The sequence below is a fragment of the Peromyscus maniculatus genome, chromosome 1, assembly GCF_049852395.1.
Source record: "Peromyscus maniculatus bairdii isolate BWxNUB_F1_BW_parent chromosome 1, HU_Pman_BW_mat_3.1, whole genome shotgun sequence".
Classification (NCBI taxonomy): domain Eukaryota; kingdom Metazoa; phylum Chordata; class Mammalia; order Rodentia; family Cricetidae; genus Peromyscus; species Peromyscus maniculatus.
Window position 1 is genome coordinate 115,507,362 of NC_134852.1, and position 23,424 is coordinate 115,530,785.

The 23,424-nt window shown below is 42.8% G+C and overlaps 1 protein-coding gene and 1 pseudogene across 1 annotated transcript; both read left to right on the forward strand.

Annotated features, from left to right (window-relative positions):
* The first annotated feature begins 5,369 nt into the window (after window positions 1–5,369).
* LOC102906407 (ubiquitin carboxyl-terminal hydrolase 17-like protein B) lies at window positions 5,370–11,495 on the forward strand. The gene is made up of 2 exons (XM_076561419.1): window positions 5,370–6,864; window positions 11,455–11,495. The coding sequence occupies exons 1-2, from the start codon at window positions 5,370–5,372 to the stop codon at window positions 11,493–11,495; spliced, it is 1,536 nt and encodes a 511-aa protein (XP_076417534.1).
* Window positions 11,496–11,600: 105 nt separating this feature from the next.
* LOC102906715 (ubiquitin carboxyl-terminal hydrolase 17-like protein B pseudogene) lies at window positions 11,601–15,176 on the forward strand (annotated as a pseudogene).
* Window positions 15,177–23,424: the final 8,248 nt, after the last annotated feature.

A 23,424-nucleotide genomic window follows, 5' to 3' on the forward strand; every position in this document is an offset into this window, starting at 1 on the left:
ACACTGGACAGCTCTGCAGTCAGGGAGGAACATCAAGGGGCAAGACGAAAAAGCAGAAAGGATGGAGGCCTCTACCTGTGTGCTAGGGCTCACTGCAATTACTGACCCTGCATTCTGTGGACATACCTGAACTGGAAGAAGCCCTTGGAGCAAGAGATTTGGACCTGTGGCCCAGGAAGGACAGAGTGTCTCACCCTTCTTCTGTGTCTAGCCTTGCTAAGTCCCTAAGAATTACTATTTGGATGTGGAAGAGACTCCCCAGGATCCTAGGATGAGTCAAACCCCACAAAGCTTCTGGTTTCCTAGGGGAGTTCTGCAGAGGCCTCTACTGGACCTCTTAGAATCTGAGAATGGCAGAGACAACTCCCCTCCCACAGGCTTTTAATGCAGTATTGCTATTCAGCCAGCAATGTGCAGGCCAATCTGCCTTCCATAGCTATTTCCTGTAAAATCTTTCTTTTGGGTTTGCTATATAGCACACACTGTAGGGGTGCTTTTATTCATTTTGCTTGAGCAGCAATTCTTTCACCAATAAAATTCTGGAACTTTACATTCTTTGTTGGTCTCCTCTTTTTGGCACGAACACAAATCATTATGGAAATATTCTTGGAAGTGTCTACTCAGCTTAGGAATGGAAAAAACAAATCTGGTTCCATGGCTTCCAAAGGGGATGAAATCTAATGTGACTGTGTCAAATGATGGAATTTGATGGGTGATTCAATCATCTGCATAGCAGGTAAACAGCAGAGGCCTCAAGGCTCCATAATAATGTTATTATCAGTAATTAGAGGTTTTTTTGATGGTATAACTCCTATATTAATATTCCTGGTAAAGTTGCTCAAATGCTAGTTTATTGCCTTACTGATATACACTAAAGAAACAGAATGTAGGTTCAAGGTCATTTTTTTTCAGTGTGGACATTCTAAATGCAAACAACAATCTCCTTAGAGATCAGATAATCTCTTTGATCAAGTGACCTTGACTGGACCATGCAAAAGAGACTGTGAAGCATTGTGGTCTCTGTATGGTTTCAGCCAAACTCCTGAAAGTAGCACTGTGTCTGGTGTAGGCATTAGGATTCTACAGCTCATAGAAGCTGCTTGATAGACCAGTGCAAGACATCTAGATCTCAAGTGTTATTCCTTTATCAGACCTTGTATGAAAATCTTGGTTAAATATGTTTGGTGGCACACATCTTTATCCCACTCTGAAGATTCAAGCGTATCTCTGAGTTGCAGGCCAGCCTGGTCTACAGAGCTAGTTTTAGGAAAGCCAAGGCTACACAGAGAAAAAGAACAAAAGTAAAAAAAGAATAGAAGAGAGAGAGAGAGAGAGAGAGAGAGAGAGAGAGAGAGAGAGAGAGAACAAAATGGAGAAAGGAGAGAAAAGAGAAGGAAGAAATAAACTTAGGAGTTATTTGGAATGAATATGGCAATCTGATAGACCAGTCTGATTCCATATTAGTGTAAAAAGCCTTTTAATGATAAAAACTTAGTGTCAGATATCAGGGTGAAAGCTGAAAGATCAGAGAAGCAGAGCAATCAGCCACTAGAAAAATTTCTTAACTCTAGGAATCCTCACATTGAAATGGACCAAGCATCTGTCTCTACTGCCCCTTATCACTTCCTCTCCACACCCAGGCATACCACTTCCTGGATCCACCTCCCTAGTGCTGGGATTAAAGGCTTGAGCTTCCACCATCTGGCTCTGTTTCTCTTTTAGACAGGATCAAACTTGTGTAGCTCAGGGTGGCCTTGAACTCCTGATCTTCCTGCATCCTTCTCCCAAGTGCTGGGATTAAATGTCTGTGCCACCACTGCCTGGCCTCTATGGTTAATTAGTGGATAGCTCCACCCTCTCATCTTCAGGCAAGCTTTATTTGTTAAAGCACAAACAAAATATCACCACAAATGGGACCTCAGGAAATTGAAAAGTTACTGTAAGGCCAATGACATGATCAATAGGGCGAAATAGCAGCCTACAGAATGGGAAAAGATCTTCACAAACCCCACATCCAAAAGAAGGCTGATTTTCTAAATATACAAACAACTAGAGAAACAAGATATTAATAAACAAAATAATCCAACTGGTTACTGAAGTTCTGGGACAGTGGTTCTCAACCTGTGGTTCATAATCCATTCAGGAGTAGAAAGGGCTGCATATCATCTATACTGCATATAAGATAATTACAACTCATTAACAGAAACAAATTACAGTTATGAAATAGCAGTGATAATTTTATGCTTGGTGTTCACCACAAAATAAGGAACTGTATTAAAGGGAAGGTTGAGAACCACTGCTCTTGGACCACATAGAAAGATTTTTAAATGGAAAATTCCATTTTAAATACCAAAACAATTATATTTCAGTTCTTAGAACACCCACAGTGGAGTGATTAACTATGGTGAAAAGGGTAAGGATGTAGATTGCCACCCAATGTGAATTTCTTTGAATGGCTGTGCTTCAATCAGAGAAATCATTAGAGACCATATCAGGAAACTTGTAGGCTTGGCTTTTTCCTCACAGTGTATGTATCCACGGACGGTGGCAATCTGTCAAACTATCCCATAGACACAAAAGCTCTCTCACTGATCTCACACTTGCTTCAATGTAGACCCTATTCTAGCATGTCTTGTGAAACTCTATGTGAAAAATGATTCATGTCTTATGATTAGTATTATTAATAAGATACAAATTGGATATAAGATGTTGATGAATTTGTGATTTAACATAGTGAACTATAGAGTAACATTTATGTTCCTGCAAAATTAATAACCCAGATCTTTAGCGCTATATTAAAGTAGGTGAAATGGAATTTGTGTCCTGGGTATGTCTTACATTGAAGGACACTCCAGATAACTTAGACAAATCCTGACTGAAAATAAAAATGGAAAGGGAATGTGGGAAATGACAGAGGTAAAGGATTTAGCCAAAATGTGCAAGGTCTAAGATTGTATCACTGGTACACACAGACTCATCCAGAGACACAAAATCAACATGAACGTACTGGATCAACAACTAAGTCAGTGAATTGATCTACAAGATAACAAGGATAATACAACAAAACAATAAATAAGATGGTAGTATGACTTGTTTATTCTTAGGAATGGAAAAACAGGCATCTGGTTTCATTGCTTCAAAAGGGGATGAAATCCATCCAGTGTGATTGTGTCAGCATGGTGGGATTAGATGGGTGATTTAATCACTTACAAAGTAGTTACACAACAGAGGGCTGATGACAGTGTAAAAATTATAAGTAACTAGATATTTTGTTGAGGGTAACACTCCTACATTAATATGCTTGGTATAGTTGGACAAGTCCCCTCCTAACTGATATTCACTAAAGAAATGGACTAGTAGGTTCAAGGTCATTTTTTTTTCAGTGAGGACAGCCTAAATTCAGACAATAGTCTCCTTGCAGATTAGTAGACATCATTGATCATATGACCTTGACTGGTCCATGTAAAAGTGATTATGAAGCAATTTGATCTCTGTACTATTTCAGCCAGCCTACTGAAAGGAGTATCAGGTCCAGTATGGGGGTCTGGATTACACAGATCAGAGAATCTCCTCCATAAATGAGGGAGAGACAGCTAGATCTCAAATGTGATTTCTTCATCAAATTTTGCTGGAAAAGCTTGGTTAGAAAGTACGTGGTGCACATTTTCAACCCCAGCACTCAAGAGGCAGAGGCAGACAGATTGGTGCATATCTGTGAGTTTGAGAACAGACTGATTTACAGAGTGAGTTCTAGGACAGACAGGCTGTCCTAGACAAAGACAGAGACAGACAAAGACAGACAGAAAGACAGAGACAGAAAGAGAGACAGAGAGAGAGGGGGAGAGAGACAGAGAGAGAGGGGGAGAGAGACAGAGAGAGAGAGAGAGGGGTGTTTTCAGATGAACATGGGGTTGGGATGGACCAGCTTGATTCGATACTAGGGTAAAAAGCCACATTGTTATAATGTCAGAATAAGTTGTTTCTATTTGCTACAAAATTCAAGTTTGACTCACAGGTACTCTACCCCGAATAGATAAGATGTTAGTTATGTCAAGGAACCTTGAGAAGTTTTGCCAAGATGATCTGTCAAATAATCTAATCTGCTATCTGCTTCTGTAAAATTCTCCTGCAAAATCCTTGTTACAAAATCCACATTTTACATATTTTCCCTACAAAAGGGGCCTGAAAATTTAAGCAACATTGTACTCTCAAATCCTGCATTGCAGCATTATATATATATATATATATATATATATATATATATATATATTCATTCTTTGTAAATAAAGCTTAAATAAAGCTTGCTTACTTGGCTTTAATTAGGTTGGTAGTTTTTGCTCTTGAGCTACAGGGTCACTAATGAGATTTTGGTGTGAGAATGATGACTTTTCTCTTAAATCATATTTGCTTTCTTTCTTTTATTTATTCTTCTCTCCTACAATACAACCCCCAACAGCAATTTCCCCTCCCTTCAGTCTTCCCAGTACCCTCCCCCACCCCCCTGAGTCCTGCCTAGGAAATTGGTGAATCAACCTGACTCCATCTTAAGATCAGGAGTGTCTTACAAGATGAAAATGAGATCTTTTCAGCTTGCTGTAAAACTTAATTTTCTATTTACTGGAAATTGACCTGATCATACCTTAAACCTTCCCACAATTCAACTTGGTCCCCACCTGACTGTGCCTTGAACTACACCATCCCCACACCACCAAAACTTCTTGCCAAAGAGTCTCATACCACCATATCCTTTTATATTTTGGTTACCAAGTTTCTATGTTTACAAATTTCTATCTGGAGACCCCAGATTTTGCCCTGTAAAAGGAGCTTAGAGTTAACTTGCTGATGATCTCCTGAGCCCCACATTGGGGCTAAGGTTGGGGTGGAGAGTTAGAACATCCCCTGGACATGTTTTGCTGTACACAGAAGTAAAGGCTGCTTCCTTCAATCCAAAACAATTCATGTTGGTGGGTTTTACTTTTCTTCGATGGCATCAACAACATGAAGGATACTCTTGTATGGCAGGTCTACCATCCTGTCTTTATGTGATGTGGTTTTTAAATTTTGTTTCAAGGAAAACCCAAGCATAAAACACCTTGGGCAAAGGACCTGATTCCAGAGAAGTGGAAACCAAAGAGATCAGATTTCAGTGCTGCTTTGTATAAGCCACACCCTAAATTGCACTAGGCAATTAGAGGCATGAAGGGGATTGGCTGTCCCAGCAGGATTAGTGGGAGTGGCCACGGAGCTGAAGTATAAAAGGATCAGTTTTTGGACGAAGTCCTCACTTGTAGTGCTTCTTAGAAGGGAAAAGCATCTTTCTACTCGCTGAGAAGACTCCCGCAAGGTGTTCAGAGTTGGCGTCTGGAGACATGGAGGCAGCTCTGCGGCTCTCAGAAGGTGAATCTCACTGTAAGACCTTTACAGCATGCAGGTCCTCAATCGACACTGTAGACCCTGAAGTCTCTTTGTGTTTTTATCCTTCAGCAGGTTCAACAACTCCTGCCACTCCAGACCTGTATGAGGATAGAACTCAGGCAGCATCCAAGCTGGCTGCCAGGAACAAGCACAGTGTGAGTTGGGAGAGGCCCGAAGGTGTGGGTGCAGGTCTCCTGAACACGGGCAACACCTGCTACCTCAACGCAGCGCTGCAGTGTCTGACACACACACCACCTCTTGCCGACTACATGCTCTCCCAGGAGCACTCTCGGAGCTGTTGTCACCAGGAAGACTGCACCATGTGCGCCATGGAATCTCATGTGACCCAGAGTCTCCTCCACTCCAGGGATGTCATGCAGCCCCCGAAGAAGCTGACTGCCACCTTCCACAAGGACAAGCAGGAAGATGCCCATGAGTTTCTGATGTTCACCTTGAACGCCATGCATGAATCCTGCCTTCGAGGGAGCAAGCACTCAGAAGGCCCCTCTGAAGACAGCAGCCTGATCCATGAGATATTTGGAGGCTCATGCAGATCTCAAATCAAGTGTCTCAGCTGCCAGGGCACCTCAGATTCTGTTAACCCCTTTCTGGACATCTCCCTGGATATCAACACAGCTCAGAGTGTGAACCAAGCCTTGGAGGATTTTGTGAAGCCTGAAGAGCTGTGTGGGGAAAATGCCTACCACTGTGACCATTGCCAGGACAAGATGCCAGCTTCAAAGACCCTGGCAATTGAAACTGCCTCGAAGGTTGTCCTGCTGGTATTGAATCGCTTCTCAGACTTCACGGGTGGCAAAGTGGACAGGCACGTAAATTACCCTGAGTCCCTTGACCTGCGGCCATACATGTCTCAGCCTGAGGGAGGACCGCTGGTGTATGCCCTTTATGCTGTGATGGTCCATGCCGGTGTGACTTGTCACTGTGGACATTACTTCTGTTATGTCAGAGCTGACAGTGGCAAGTGGTACAAGATGGATGATTCTAAGGTTGAGAGGTGGGATGTGACTTCTGTCCTGAGTGAGCCTGCATATGTGCTCTTCTACATCCGGGAGACTGAACTAAACAAGGACAGTGTCAAGGGGCCAGTAGGCACAGTCAACAAGGCTCAAGTTGGACAATGGCAGAACAGAAAGCTTAACAGAGGATCTTGGGTGGGAGCTGCAGAACCTCGAAGACACGTGGAGAATAGAGTAGCCATAGAATCCTCCTTGCACGAGTGGAAAGTGCTTCAGGAACAGAACAGGCACAATCCTGTGCTGAACCTCAGAAGAGCTGAACCCACTCTGCCAGCCAATGCAGTTGTGATTCACCAACCCAGATATAGAGAATACTGGTACAAGAAAGATCCCAACAAGGAGAATTACCCATATCACAGTTCTGCCAGATTCCTGCCTGCTCAGGGAGCCATGAACACTGGACAGTTCTGCAGTCAGGGAGGAACATCAAGTTCAAGAAGAAGAAAAAGAAGAAGAAAAAGAGGGCTGGAGAGATGGCTCAGAGGTTAAGAGCACTGACTGTTCTTCCAGAGAGCCTGAGTTCAATTCCCAGCACCCACATGGTGGTTCACAACCACCTGTAATGAGATCTGGTGCCCTCTTCTGGCCTATAGTCATACATGCTGTATACATAATAAATAAATAAATCTTTAAAAGAAGAAGAAGAGGAGGAGGAGGAGGAAGAAGAAGCAGCAGCAGCAAGGGTGGAGGCCTCCACCTGTCTACTAAGGCTCACTGCAATTACTGACCACATGTCCTGTGGACATATCAGAACTTGAGGAAGCCCTTGGAGCAAGAGATTGGAACTTGTGGGCCAGGAAGGACAGAATGTCTCACGCTCCCTCTGTGTCCTTGTCTGGCCTTGCCAAGTCCCTAAGGATGACTGTTTGGATGTGGAAGAAACTTCCCAAGGTTCCATGATGAGTCAAGCCCCACGAAGCTTCTGGTTTCCTAGGGGAGAACACACTGTGGGGACTTTTTTATTAATTGTGCTTGAGCAGCAATTCTTTGGAGTAATAAAATTCTGGAATTTCACACTCTTTGTTGGTCTTTTCTTTTTGGCATGAACTCAAAGCAGTTTGGAAATATTCTTAGAACTGTCTACTCAGCATTGAAATGGAAAAAGAGGAATCTGGTTTCATTGCTTCCAAAGGGGATGAAATCTAGTGTGACTGTGTCAAATGATGGAATTAGATGGGTGATTCAATCACCTGCATAGCAGTTAGATAGCAGAGGGCTCCATAAAAATGTTATTATCAGTAATTAGAGGTTTTGTTGTGGGTATCACTTCTATATTAATATGCATGGTAAAGTTACTCAAATGCTTGGTCCCTCTTTCTTCATATAAGCTAAAGAAACAGAATGTAGGTTAAAGGTCATTTTTTTTTCAGTGTAGATATTCTAAATGCAAACAACAATCTTCTTAGAGATCATATAACCTCTTTGATCAAGTGACCTTGACTGTGCCATACAACAGAGACTGTTAAGCAATGTGGCCTTTGTATGGTTTCAGCTAACCTCCTGAAAGTAGCACCCTGTGTTGTTGGCATCAGGATTCTATAGCTCAGAGAAGCTACCTGATAGACCAATGCAAGACAGCTAGTTCTCAATTTTGATGCCTTTATCAAATTTTGCTTGAAAATCTTGGTTAGAGACTTTAGGTGTCTGTGGTGATCTTTTATTTGTGTGTTAGTAAATAAAGTTTGCCTGGATATCAGAGGTCACAGCCAGGCATAAACAAAAGTCAGATGGTGGTAGCACACGCCCTTAATCCCGATTATGTGGCTGGCAGAGTCTGTGTGTTCAACAAGGACACAGCCAAGTGTGGTGACACATGCCTTTAAAACCAGTACCAACCATAGAGACTGCAGGTCTGTACCGACAGGCAGTGACCAGGAAGTGAGGTGGCTGGGCTAAGAGCCAATGAGAAGGCAAAATATCAAGGCAATAAAAGAGCGGGTTAGACAGGAAGAAGCTTGGTTCTTTTGGGAAGCTATGGTGGTTTGGTGAGCTAACATTAATTGGTGACTATCACTATTTCTCTGATCTCTACAGCTTTCATCCCTGTATTTGGCTCTGTGTTTGTTATTTAATAAGACTGATTAGAAATTCGTCTACAGGTGGCACGCACCTTTAATCCTGGCACTCAAGAGGCAGGCAGACCTCTGATTTCCAGGCCAGTCTGATCTACAGAGATAGTATTAGGACAGCCAAGATTACACAGAGAAAAACAAAGAAAAAAAAGAAAGAAGGAAGGAAGGGAAGGGGAATGAAGGAAGGAACTAAATATGAAATTAAGTAAAGAAAGCAAGAAAAGGAAGGAATAAGTTTAGGAGTTCTTTGGAATGAACATGGCAACCTGATGGACCAGCCTATTTCCATATTAGTGTAAAAATCCATTTGTTATAAGTTGTGTCAAATTGCTACAAAGTTCAAGTTTGACTCACTAGTACTCTACCCCCAACAAGATAAGGTGTTCTGTCAAGGAACCTTGAGACATTCTGCTAAGATGATTTGTCAAATAATCTATTCTGCTATCTTCTTTCATAAAAGTCTCTTGCACAATCTTTATGTTACAAAATCCCCATTTTAAATTTTTTCTGCAGGAGGTGGGCTGACCCCTAGGTTAACCGTCACTGTATTCTCAAATCTCATTGTAGAGTCAGCAATATGCATAGTAAATAAGCTTGCTTAATTGGCTTTAATTGGGCAGGTGATTTTTGTTCTCAGTAGGCTGGATCAACAGCTCCCTGATGAAATTCTGGTGTGAGGGTGACAGCATTTCACTTAAACCATGTTTGCTCCCTCCCTCCCTCCCTCCCTTCTTCCTTTCCTCCCTCCCTCTTTCCCTTCTGTTCATTCTTTCTATTATTATCACATACATTACATTCAGACTCCAGTTCCCCTTCTACCACTTTTCCCAATTACCTCCACACCTCACCTCTCCCCCAGACCTGCTCCTCCTCCATTTCCCTTCATAAAAGAGCAAGCCTCCAAAGGATATCAACCTAACTGAGCATAGCAAGACACAATGTAACCAGGCACAAACCCTCATATCAACTCTGGATGAGGCAACACAGCAGGAGGAGAAGGGTCTCATGATCAGACAAAAGACTCAGAGAAACCCCACTCCCACTGTTAGGAGTTTTACAACACCACCAAACTGAACAACCATACCATATATGCAGGGGACCTAGCTGAGACCCCTGCAGGCTCCTTGACTGCCCCTTAAGTGTCTCTGAGGCCCTTTGAGCCCTGCTAAGTTAATTCTGTGGGTCATGTTATCCTTGAATCCCCGAATTCTCTTCCTCCTACTGCCCTTCTGCAAGATTTCCTGAGCTCTGCCTAATGTTTGGCTGTGGGTCTCTGTATCTTTTCCCTTCAGTTGGTGGGATGATGATTAGGATAGGAACCAATCTATGAATATTTCAGAATGTTTCAGTAGGATTTATTTATTTATTTATTTATTTATTTATTTATTTATTTATTTATTTATTTATATTTTCACAAACTCCAATACTCCCTACCCCAACCAGCCTCTGCCTAGGCCTCAAACATAATTTCTATGCCCCATCTCCTTGCCCAACCACACTCCCATATTAACTAGTCAAAAATGCCTAACAGAACCTTCCACCTATCCCAAGACCTTTGCTCCATTAGCCATTTTTCATTCACACCCTTAAGTCTCTAACCCTTAGGCTTTATTCTCCATTATCCCTAAAAATATCACTCACTTTTCAGTCCTAAATCTTTTTTTTTTTTTTTTTTTTTTTTTTTTTTTTTTTTTTTTTTTGGTTTTTCGAGACAGGGTTTCTCTGTGTAGCTTTGCGCCTTTCCTGGGACTCACTTGGTAGTCCAGGCTGGCCTCGAACTCACAGAGATCCACCTGGCTCTGCCTCCCGAGTGCTGGGATTAAAGGCGTGCGCCACCACCGCCCGGCTTCAGTCCTAAATCTTAAAGATGTCTTCTTCTCAGTACGCCCGAATGTTCACTTTCAAGACCTTTTCGCTTTCACATAGAAAGGATTCTGATACTCAACAATCCCAACAACTAAACTCAACTGTCCTTCTCCGGGGATTCAGAGTCCCTTCAGAAACATCTGTTTATGGTATGCAGCAAGGGAAGAAGAGGTGATATCCCATACAGTGGGATGGATTAGAGAAGGAGGCAGAGGGCAAGAGAGGTTTGGGATTTTTGAGGAAAAGAAGAGGGACATAGGGGCTGCCCTGGGAGCTATTGCCAGAGGTAAAAAAAAAGACCAAAGTTCATGTCAATTCTGGAGAGGACATCCTTTCCTAGTAAAGGAATAGGACATGAGGGAATGAGAAAAAACATTTTAAAAGAATCAAGTTGCCGGGCGGTGGTGGCGCACGCCTTTAATCCCAGCACTTGGGAGGCAGAGCCAGGCGGATCTCTGTGAGTTCGAGGCCAGCCTGGGCTACCAAGTTAGTCCCAGGAAAGGCGCAAAGCTACACAGAGAAACCCTGTCTCGAAAAACCAAAAAAAAAAAAAAAAAAAAAAAAAGAATCAAGTTAAGGGAGGACTCTGGAGGACTGGCTATATATTTTGACTCTGGGTGAGGGAGAAGAGATAAAGAGAAGGAAAGAGACCTGAAACTACTTTTCATATGCCTTAAATCACTTTCTCAGACTTGTGACTTACATTTTCTTAGACTGCCATAACTTTAAACATATATGTATGTATATTGAGTTAGTTTCTTAGGTTTGTCTACCTTGTATCATTTATTTTTCCTTGACCTACATAACTTGTCTGTTTTTTTTTATAACCTTTAGAAACTAAAATTTTTTAGTGTGAAGCCTGTCATCAAGGTAAACTATACTCATGAAATGGACTGACAAGGCAGCTGGGTGTTTGCTGTTGTTAAAGCTACAATTACTCATCAATGCCATCAGAGATCTGTGAAGGATAAATTTGAGTAGGAAGTACAATTTAAATGATTTTTGTATCGATTAAAATAACAGAGACTTAGACATTTGTGTGAGGCTTATGTGGTTCATTACAGGAGCAGTTGGTCTTCAGATGTCAGACAAGAGTAGCATTTAAGCTTCAGTTGTCCTACAGAGTAGAGGTCCTTGAGATATCAGACTCAGGTCTGAATTGTTCCTGTAGAGGAAGAACTTGGAAAAATCGACCTTAATTTGATGAGGCATGGTACATCCATTAATCCAAAAGTGTCCAGTTTACACAGGTTCTTGGTGGCAAGTGAGGCATGGGCAGTTTTGTCCAGTAGTTAGCATTATCACAGTCCAGGTGGAGTCAATGGTGTGGTATTCCATCTATCCTCTTTGGGACCTTAAAGTTTCTTGTTAGGAGGGGTTCTCTGTTTATTGTGGGAAGTGTTTTTTTTCTGAAAGACCCGAAGACCACCCCAACATGTGTTTTCTGCTCAGAAAAACTTCAAGAAACAGTTGAGTATAAACCTTTTTGTAGACTTGTAGTCACTACTAACCTTATGAAGACCGACAGGATTCTCTACTGTGTAACTGTAATTTTTGTTTGAAAATTGTTTTGTTATATGAAATTTTACTAAATTAAAACTTTTTTCAAAAAAAAAAAAAAAAAGGAAAAGGGGAAGTGTTGTAGGATGTTCTGTATGTTAAATTGTTTACTAAATAAAACACTGATTGGCCAGTAGCCAGGCAAAAAATGTAGGTGGGACAAGGAGAGAAAAAAATTCTGGGAAGTGGTAGGCTGAGTCAGAAAGATGCTGCCAGCCAACACCATGAAAACATGTTAAGATACTGGTAAGCCATGAGCAACGTGGCAACTTAGAGATTAATAAATATGGTTTGGTTTAAGATAGAACAGTTAACAAGAAGCTTGCCATGGCCATACAATTTATAAGTAATATAAGTCTCTGTGTATTTACTTGGTTGGGTTTGAGCAGCTGCGGGACTGGCAGGTGAGAGAGATTTGTCCTAATCCTGGGCCAGGCAGGACTGGAAAGCTCCAGCTCAACTTCTACCTAATCCTTACCTGAACATTCAGGGGGAAGTGATCTAGGTTTGAACATTTCACCATTGACTTTGCTTCCTCTCTCTGTTGAAGGCAATCTCAGTAGAAACTGTGCTCAAGATGCTGAGTGCCAGTGCTTCCCACATCTTAATTCCCTTCTACCCAGCTGTCTTTGCCATTTCCATAACTCTCATTACAGAAATGACATTTTCTTTCATATTAGTCACATTCGATGCCCCTCACAATGGCATTTCCTGTTAGTGAAATCCACGAGAGTCTGTTTAAAGGGTATCAGGGATTTATTAAGATAATGGGGGGGGGGCTGGAGAGATGGCTCAGAGGTTAAGAGCACTGGCTGTTCTTCCAAAGGTCCTGAGTTCAATTCCCAGCAACCACATGGTAGCTCACAACCATCTGTAATTTGATCTGGTGTCCTCTTCTGGCCTGCAGGCATACATGCAGACAGAACACTGTATACATAATAAATAAATAAATCTTAAAAATAAAAGATAATACGGAAATACAGTCATGAATACAGGATATAGTAAATCCAGTTGCAGAGTCTTTGGAAAGCTAGGGACCTATTACATGCTGCTTCATGCTGCTTGAACCAGTCTTCACAACCCAAGAGAGTTCACCACTCAACTGCATCCACTCTTAGTGGATCACCTGTTCAGAGAGAAAGCTGTGCCCTAGGGCGTGCACACCAAAAGCCATTGGCAGAATGAATTCCCCTCAACACTTCCTTGTCTTTTTTTCTAAATAAAGTTCTAAACCTAATACAAAATTATATACAATAAGAACAATGATCAAATATTATCCAGGTGAAAGAAAGGGTGATAACATAACCTATTCTGAAGGACCTAGATCTTGCACCTCATATGCTTTTAGCTAAGATGCAAGAGTATTGTAACTGTAATTACCTAGCCTTCAACCCCATCAAAAACTTGAGAAGGAAAATAATATTACCCAAGTAGGAAGTTCAAGCAAGCAACTTCCAAAACATTCAAGGAATGACAGAGGCAGATGGCTGCCTGGACAGTCACCCCATGTTTCTCTGCAATGTTGGGGCATCCACTTTTGGCTACCAGCCTGGAATACCTGACAGACTGCTGTGGGACGGTCTGTATGTCAAATTGCTCTGATTGGTCAATAAATAAAACACTGATTGGCCAGTGGCCAGGCAGGAAGTAGGTGGGACAAGGAGAGAGGAGAATTGTGGGAAGCAGAAGGCTGAGGCAGAGAGACACTGCAGCCGCCACCATGACCAGCAGCATGTGAAGATGCCGGTAAGCCGCCAGCCACGTGGCAAGGTATAGGTTTATGGAAATGGATTAATTTAAGCTATAAGAACAGTTAGCAAGAAGCCTGCCACAGCCATACAGTTTGTAAGCAATATAAGTCTCTGTGTTTACTTGGTTGGGTCTGAGCGGCTGTGGGACTGGCGGGTGACAAAGATTTGTCCTGACTGTGGGGAAGGCAGAAAAACTCTAGCTACAACAGACTATTTTCAGAAGCAGGAAAATTTGAAAGACTGTCCTACCCTGTCTTGGCAAGGTCCAGCAGTCGCTAGTCCCTTTGTTCTGCTCGTCCAGATTGGACAGCCTGTTTATTGCAAGCAGTAGAGGCAAGGGAAATTCTTTACCTAACAGGCCTCTTATGTCAAGAAGACGACAAATTCCATAAAGAATGTCTTTGATTCCCAGCATCCTCTCAGGAGTAGAGCAGTGCTGCTAGGAGCAATCATGTCTCACATGAAACTCATGTGACCCAGAGTCTAATCCACTCTGGGGATGTCATGCAGCCCCCGAAGAAGCTGACTGCCACTTTCCACAAGGACAAGCAGGAAGATGCCCATGAGTTTCTAATGTTCACCTTGAATGCCATGCACGAATCCTGCCTTCGAGGGAGCAAGCACTCAGAAGGCCCCTCTGAAGACAGCAGCCTGATCCATGAGATATATGGAGGCTCATGCAGATCTCAAATCAAGTGTCTCAGCTGCCAGGGCACCTCAGATTCTGTCAACCCCTTTCTGGATATCCCCTTGGATATCAACACAGCTCAGAGTGTGAACCCAGCCTTGGAGGATTTAGTGAAGCCCGAAGAGCCATGTGGGGAAAATGCCTACCACTGTGATCATTGCCAGGAGAAGATGCCAGCTTCAAAGACCCTGATAAGTAAAACTGCCTCGAAGTTCCTCCTGCTGGTATTGAATCGATTCTCAGACTTTACAGGTGGCAAATTGGACAGGAAAGTGAGCTACCCTGAGTCCCTTGACCTGTGGCCATACATGTCTCAGCATGAGGGAGGACTGTTGGTGTATATATACCCTTTATGCTGTGCTGGTCCATGCCAGTGTGACTTGTCCCTGTGGACATTACTTCTGTTATGTCAGAGCTGGCTGTGGGGAGTGGTATAAGATGGATGATTCTAAGATTGGGAGGTGGGATGTGACTTCTGTCCTGAGTGAGCCTGCATATGTGCTCTTCTGCATCCAGGAGACTGATCTAAAAAAAGGACAGTGTCAAGGGACCAGTAGGCACAGTCAGCAAGGCTCAGGTTGGACAATGTCAGAACAGAAAGCTCAACAGAGGGTCTTCTGTTGGAGCTGTAAATCCACGAGGACATATGGAGAATACAGCAACTAAAGAACTCTCCTTTCACGAGTGGAAAGTGCTTCAGGAACAGAACAGGCAGAATCCTGTGCTGAACCTCAGAAGAGCTGAACCCACTCTGCAAGCCAATGTGGTTGTGATTCACCAGCTCTGATACACTAGGCACTGGGACAGGAAAGTTCCCTACAAGGAGAATTACCCATATCACAGTTCTGCCAGACTCCTGCCTGCTCAGGGAGCCATGAACACTGGACAGCTCTGCAGTCAGGGAGGGACATCAAGGGCCAAGACGAAAAAGCAGAAAGGATGGAGGCCTCTACCTGTGTGCTAGGGCTCACTGCAATTACTGACCCTGCTATGTCCATTCTGTGGACATATCTGAACTGGAAGAAGCCCTTGAAGCAGGAGATTTGGACCTGTGGCCCAGGGAGGACAGAGCGTCTCACCCTTCTCTTGTGTCCTTGTCCAGCCTGGCTAAATCCCTACGAATTACCATTTGGATGTGGAAGAGACTCCCCAGGATCCTAGGATGAGTCAAACCCCACAAAGCTTCTGGTTTCCTAGGGGAGTTCTGCAGAGGCCTCTACTGGACCTCTTGGAATCTGAGTATGGCAGAGACAACTCCCCTCCCACAGACTTTTAATGCAGGATTGCTATGCAGCCAGCAATGTGCAGGCCAATCTGCCTTCCATAGCTATTTCCTGTAAAATCTTTCTTTTGGGTTTGTGTGGTGGTATTGTGTTCCCCAAATTATTGTGCACCCTAATAAACTTATCTGGGGTCAAAGAACAGAACAGCCACTAGACAGACAGAGGCCAGAAAATGGTAGCACTCACACCTTTAATCCTAGCATTCCAGAGGCAGAGATCTCTCTGGATCTCTGAGTTCAAGGGCACCCTGGACACAGCCAGGCGTGGTAACAAGAACCTTTAATCACAGGAAGTTATGGCAGGAAGCAGAAAGGTATTTAAGGCATGAGGATGAGGAACTAGAGCCTGGTTATACTTTAAGGCTTTTTAGCAGTTCAGCTGAGATCCATTTGGATGAGGACACAGAGGCTTCCTGTCTGAGGAAACAGGATCAGCTGAGGAATTGGTAAGGTGAGGAAGCTGTGGCTTGTTCTGCTTCTCTGATCTTCCAGCGTTCACCCCAATACCTGGCTTCAAGTTTGTTCTTATTAACAAGACCTTTTAAGATTCGTGCCACATGTTCCCATCCCACTAGATCCCTGTCCACCCACAAAATCTTTTTCACCTTCCCAGAGAGATCAATGTGTCCCCCATAGAGCTCTCCTAGTTACTTAGCCTCTCTGGGACTGTGGATTGTAGAATGATCGTCATTTACTTAAGAGCTAACTTCCCAACTATCTTCACAGTGGCTTCATTCATAATAGTCAGAAACTGGAAACAACCTTGACATCCCTCAACTGAAGAATGTAAAAATATGTGGTACATTTAAACACTGGAGTATTAGTCAACTGGTTAAAAAAAATGGCATCATGAAATATTCAGGCTAATAGAATAACAAAAAAAAAATGATCCTGAGTGAGGTATCCCAGACACAAAGAGATAAGCATGGTATATATACTCACTTACAAGGTATATTTTCTTGAACAGAGTTTGACAGCATTAATCATTCTTAAAGTGAAAATATGTCACAGAGTGCTTCATTGTCAAGGACCTAGGCATCAGGTTTGAAAATGTTAGGGAGGTAGAAAAATGGAAACAGGCACATTGTGGGCATTAGTAGGCCACACATTCTTGTCATGTCACTCAATTAAATTTCTTTGGTTATTTTGTTTTTTTATTCAGGAAATCAAGGACAACAGGATGGCCAGGAATTGAAGCCAGCCTGCATAGAGAACAAGCTCAAGGTCAATATGGGCTACGAGAGAGCCTGTCTCAAACACAAAGTAGGACTTTCCAGATGTGGTCTACCTAAATATTAATCTTTCCTCTTTGGAGTCTGAGATAGGTTTTCTGAAGGAATCATTTCAGTCTATACTACAAAGTGAATCCCAGCCAAATGATATTGTACAATTTGTGACCTCATTATTTTCTAGATATCTTTCTTTCTGAAAGCATGTTTTCTACTGAATCTGTGCATAATTTCTAGATAAAACCTCACTGTTTAGTATGTCACACATTTACCCTTGTACTCCAACCACCATTTTGTTTGTTTATTTCCAGACAGATTTTCTCTGTGTAGTACTGGCTGTTGTGGAATTTACTCTGAGGACCAGGCTAGCCTTGAACTCAGATCCACCTTCCTCTGCCTTCTGAGTGCTCAGATTAAAGGTGTGCACCACCACTACCTGGCTGCAACCACTATTCAAAAAACCATAACAGAATACTGTCTCTTTTTCTCCCCTTCTTTGTCAACATCCTTGTCCTCTTCCCACTCACCCTGCCTCTCCCTTCTCTCCCCTCCCCTAAGTTGCCTCTCCTCTGCAATTTCTTTCCCCTTTTATTTTATTTTACAATACCATTCAGTTCTACAAAACAGTCAGATTCCCTTGTTCTCCCCCTTCCTGCTCCCCTCCCCTTCCCCCCAGCCCACCCCCCATTTCCACCTCCTCCAGGGCAAAGCCTCCCCCGAGGACTGAGATCAACCTGGTAGACTCAGTCCAGGCAGGTCCAGTCCCCTCCTCCCAGATTGAGGCAAGCATCCCTGCATAAGTCCCAGGTTTCAAACAGCCAACTCATGCAACGAGCCCAGGATCTGGTACCACTGCCTAGATGCCTCCCAAACAGATCAAGCCAATCAACTGTCTCACCTATTCAGACGGCCTGATCCAGTTGGGGGCCCCTCAGCCTTTGGTTCATAGTTCATGTGTTTCCATTCGTTTGGCTATTTGTCCCTGTGCTTTATCCAACTTTGGTTTCAACCATTCTCGCTCATATAAACCCTCCTCTTTCTCGCTAATTAGACTCCCAGCACTCCACCTGGGGCCTAGCCTTGGATGTCTGCATCCAGATTCCTCAGTCCTTGGATGGGGTTTCTGGCACAACTATTAGGGGGTGTTTGGCCATCCCATCACCAGAGTAGGTCAGTCCCGGCTGTCTCTCTACCACTGCCAGCAGTCTTTTGTGGGGGTATCTTTGTGGATTTCTGTGGCCTCTTTAGCACTTTGTTTCTTCCTTTTCTCATGTGGTCTTCATTTGCCATGGTCTCCTATTCCTTGTTCTCCCTCTCTGTTCTTGATCCAGCTGGGATCTCCCACTCCCACAGGCTCTCTTTCCCTCAACCCTCGCCCTTCATTGCTCCCACTCATGTCCAGGTTGTTCATGTAGATCTCAGCCATTTCTCCGTCATTGGGTGATCCTCATGTCTTTCTTGGGGTCCTGTTTTCCAGGTAGTCTCACTGGTGATGTGAGTAGCAGTCCAGTCATCCTTGTTCCACATCTAGTATCTTCCTGTGAGTGAGTACATACCATATTTGTCTTTCTGAGTCTGGGTTACCTCACTCAGGATGATTTTTTCTAGATCCATTTGCCTGCAAGCCTCATGATGGGCAGGGTGTGGAGATTGCAGGGGCTGCCAGGGGGCTTGGAGAAGGGGATCCCTTCCCGGTGGGGCTAGAAGGGAATCTGCCTGGTGGCCAGAACCTAGGGCCAAGTTGGGCAGGTCTTCCCCGGAGTGGCTGGTGCCCAGGGATGGGGTCCGGGCTGGGCCCGGATACTCACCTCTGGTCCAGAAGGGAAGTCGGGGGGGGGGGGCAGGATCCTCTGCAATTTCTACATCAATCCTTTTCCCATACCCCCCCTCCACTTATCTCTACCTCCACTCCTCCCTCCCCATTTCCCTTTTCCTCTCTCCTCCCTATCCATCTTCACCTTCTGCTCACCCACACTCTCACCCTTACTCTCCTCCCTTCTCTCCTCTCTCACACATAGGGTCTCACTAGATACCCCTGGCTAGTCGGGAGCTCTTTATGTAGCCCAGACTGGACTGGAATAGATAGAAATCCTCCTGTTTCTGCTTCCTGAAAGTATTGGGAAAGACAGTAGACTTAAACTGTGGTTGAAATGGCAAGCGTTTTCCTCCCATTTGACAACACTCTCAATAAGATAAATACAGAATATCATTGATGTGATTATGTTTTTATTTGAAAAGTGTACGTGTTCATCATTATGTATGTATATCTAAAGTACAAAATGTTAGGAAATGGAAGCCATAGGTCAAGTGGTCTTGAGTGTAAGAGATAAGACCTTAAGTGATTAAGCAGATGTGGTGAAACAAGTACCCAATAATCTCTGGAACAAAAAATTGTCCTCCTAAAAGGAATGTTGCCTCTGGGCCTTTTCCTTTCCCATCCTAATATCTAATTAAAAACCAGGGTTGAGTTCCACAGTCCCTTATTTGAAGTCCTGCCTAAGATAGAAAGTCTTCCAATGGCTCGTCTTTTTTTTTTTAATCTGATATGGTTTTATATTTCTATAACAATGAAAACCCAAGCTTAAGACCCGACCCTAGGGAAATGGATCTGTCTCCGGGGAAATGGGCCCCATGAAGATCCAACTTCAGAGTTGCTTTCATAAACCACACCTACTTTCCTGAGTCAATTAGATGTTTACAGGAGACTGGCTATTACAGCACCATGTTAGTGGGTTTAGTCACAGTACTGAACTATAAAAGGGATATTATTTGGGAATTAGAGGTCTTTTGAGGGTGTAGCTCCTTCTTTAATGTGCCTGGTAAAGTTGGGCAAATGCTTGGTCCCCTCATTATGGATATATTTTTATAGAAATAAAAAAAAGGTTCTTTAGAAATAGACTGTAGGCTCAAGGTCATTTTTTCACTTTTCTTTTTTAATTAAATATTTAATCTTTTCTTACTCAATATATCCTGACCATGGTTCTCTCTCCCACCACTCCTCACAGATCATCCCCCCCCCCCAATCTCTGCTCTTCCCCAGATCCACTTCCTCTCTAGTTCCCTTCAGAAAAGGGCAGGTCTGCAAGAGACATTAACCAACTATGACAAAATAAGATACAGTAAGACAAGGCTAATGCCTTCATATTGAGGGCTGGACAAGGTAATTCAATAGGAGGAAAAGAGTCACAAGAGCAGTCAAAAGAGTCAGAGACATACCCACTCCCACTTTTGGGAGTTTCACAAAACACCAAGCTAACAGTCATAACACGCCCAACCACTGCCACATAGCAGAGCTCTTCCGCCATTGTCCTCATCACTTCCCATTGAGAAGCAAACCCTTCCGCCTGAGAGTCCTGCCTTCCTGGAGAAAAGAGGGAATATACCCCTAGGACCCAGTGAGTGTCCTCTCTGAGGACCTTCAGGTCTCCTCTTCAGAGGATAGTAACTGGGAGTGAACCACCACATGATTAGAAAATGTAATCTCCATGCTGAGACTTCAGATATACTTTCAGACTGACACAGTATCAAGTTGATGCATATATTCTTTTTTGAAATTTTAAATAGAGGACTATAACACATCATGCTCAGTTCTAAATGACTGTACCACTGAAAACTCCCATCATGGATGGATTCACATCCTCATGCAATTAACCTGACCTTAGCATGGACACTCTGAAGTGTGCCATTCTGATAAAATGTCTTTCTGTCCTATCAGTTGTCATTATCAGTGAACTTGTATGTACTTTCAATTACTTCGATGTTCCCAACTATCTACTTAGTTGTCATATTGTGTAAAATTTTGACATTTCAGAAATAGTTTTTCTAGACATTATACCGTGTACTAGTGTTCACATGCCAATGACCATGGGATTTTTCATACAACCTATATTCCAGGGACAATCTACAATCCCAACTGTCACTCAATTTACTCTCAGGTATATTGTATGATATTTTGTTTGTGTTTTGACAGATCATATCAGAGGGTGGAGCTAGCCACTAGTTAACCATAGAGGCCAGGCAGTGGTGGTACACACCTTTAATCCCAGCACTTGAGAGGAAGAAGCAGGAAGATCAGGAGTTCAAGGCCACCCTGGCTACACAAGATTGAACCAGTCTAAAAGAGAAACATAGCCGAGCAGTGATGGCTCACACCTTTGATCCTAGCACTTAGGATCTCACATTTTTGATCCCAGCACATGGGAGGATCATGCCTTTGATCTAGCACTAAGGAGGTGGAGAGAGAAATATAACATGGGTGGAGACATGATCTTGCCCACCTCCCCACTTGGTCTGAGGATTCATAAGGTAAGAACTCTGGTGGCTGGCTGCTCTGCTTCTCTGATCTTTCAGCTTTTACCCTGTGGGAGCCCATTTTCGGGTTCCTCGTGGCTTTACCCAGCAGGTCCACATAGAGGATGATTAGGACCACCGGCCTGAGTGCAGGTGTCTGAGATGGTCTGCACTTGGCTGTGCTGGGGAGGAGGTCTTTTGCTCCACCCCTTGGAGTCTCTATAAAAACCCTGGGGCAGGGACAGTCAGGGCCCATCGGAAAAAGTTCCAGGCCCTCTCGAGGTTATCCTTTATTTTCTATCTGTTTATCTCCACAATATTCTCTGCACTATAAATCCTTTTATCTAATATTTCCTGCTGCTCACACTCAAGAAAACTCTGGGGAACTGTAGGGTTGGTGGGTAAACGCCCTACATTACCCTAATATCTGACTCTGGGTTTTTATTAAGACTAAATAGATTCACGCTTCAATACTATGGTGGTTTGATTAAGTATGGCCCCCATCGACTGAGGTGTTTAAAGGTTTGGCCCATAGTGAGTGGCACTATTAGGATGTGTGGCCTTGTTGGAGAAAGTATGTTACTGTGGCGGCAGGCTTTAAGGTCTCATATGCTCAGGCTATGCCCAGTGTTGTACAGTCTTCTGTGGTTTTTGGGATCAAGACATAAAACTATCAGCTTCTTCTGTAGCACCATGTCAGCCTGCACAGCAGCATGTCCCTCCATGATAATGGACTGAACTTCTGAAACTAATCAGATCCAATTAAATGTTTTCCTTTAAATAAGTTTCTGTGATCACATACTGATAACGAGCACCTTGTGAACTTATAACCACTGAAAGGACAATCTGTAGGTCTCTTTGTGGAAATACCCAGTGTGTTTAGCAAATTCTTTGGCCTAATTGACATACACCCATTCAGGTACATGTACCATAAGGAATGAAACTCTGATGACTAAATCCCAGGGTATCCTGAGATAGTCACTGATGGTTATCCTAACTCTACCTGTCTCTCATTGAAATAAGAGAATGTTCAATAACAAGGATTAGGAGCAGAGCTGATACTTGCATAGGTAATGTCAGCCCTGAGGTATGTAAAGGCCAGAGGATCTCATCGATTTCAGGGCTCAGTTGACTACTTGGAGAGTTCACAAACAATGTGGGTTCCAATGTGAGACAAGTCACTGCTCAGACACAACTTAAACTCGGTTTCCATCTAGGAGCCCAAGATATTGCAAACCTCTTGTAGATTTTGCATCATGGCTTTTGTATTGCATCTGTTTGTGGTGCGATTTATTAATGTTAAGATAATCTTGGATTCATTCCCAATACTTAACCACTGTGTATGTTTGCTCTAGATTTTTATAGATATTATTTTAATATTTGTTGCTATGTTTATCATTTAATCTACAGGCTTTCCCACACTAGACTAACACTGTTACAGCATCTACTGTATAAATATATATATATATATATATATATATATATATATATATATATATATATTTTTTTAGATAGGGTTTCTCTGTATAATAGTTCTTGCTTTTTTTTTGTTTTGTTTTTTTTGTTTTTCAAGACAGGGTTTCTCTGTGTAGTTTTGGTGCCTGTCCTGGATCTCGCTCTGTAGACCAGGCTGGCCTCGAACTCAGAGAGATCCACCTGGCTCTGCCTCCCGAGTGCTGGGATTAAAGGCATGCACCACCCACCCGGCACCTATAAATATTCTTAACCAAAAGATCGTCTCTTTATTCTAGATCAGTTGGTTACTTTTCCTATAGATTTTGAAATTGTGTCCTTGCTGGCAATTGTATAATTATTTTTAAATTAGAAACATTGATTATTGTTCTTAAGACAACTTTACTTATATGTAATTCAAATCACGGAAGGTAGATATTGAGACACTATGAAGTTTTATAGACATGCACACATTGCTATTCAATTATGATACAGAAATGTTCACAAATTTAACCTTTTCTATTTGTAGTCAACCCATAACACACAAGTAATGTTGATGTCACTGGTAAAATTATGGATTAGGACTGTTTCTCTCATCTATTCTTATAAAGGAAAATATGTGGAATTGAATCAAAGACCCAGACTTAACTTCACATACCTATGGACACCTGGTTTTTGATAAAGAAGCCAGAAAGAGAGAGTGAAAAGAAGAAAGCATCTTCAGTGATGCTTGCTAGTCTAACTGGATGACAAAACTCAAGTCTAAGTGGATCAAAGACTCA

Bases quoted from the DNA above. Each gene is read 5' to 3' on its own strand.
- LOC102906407 (XM_076561419.1), top strand. From the start codon at position 5,370: ATGGAGGCAGCTCTGCGGCTCTCAGAAGGTGAATCTCACTGTAAGACC. The intron at 6,865-11,454 runs GTCAGGGAGGAA...GGTTCATTACAG, and splicing joins GAACACTGGACAGTTCTGCA to GAGCAGTTGGTCTTCAGATG.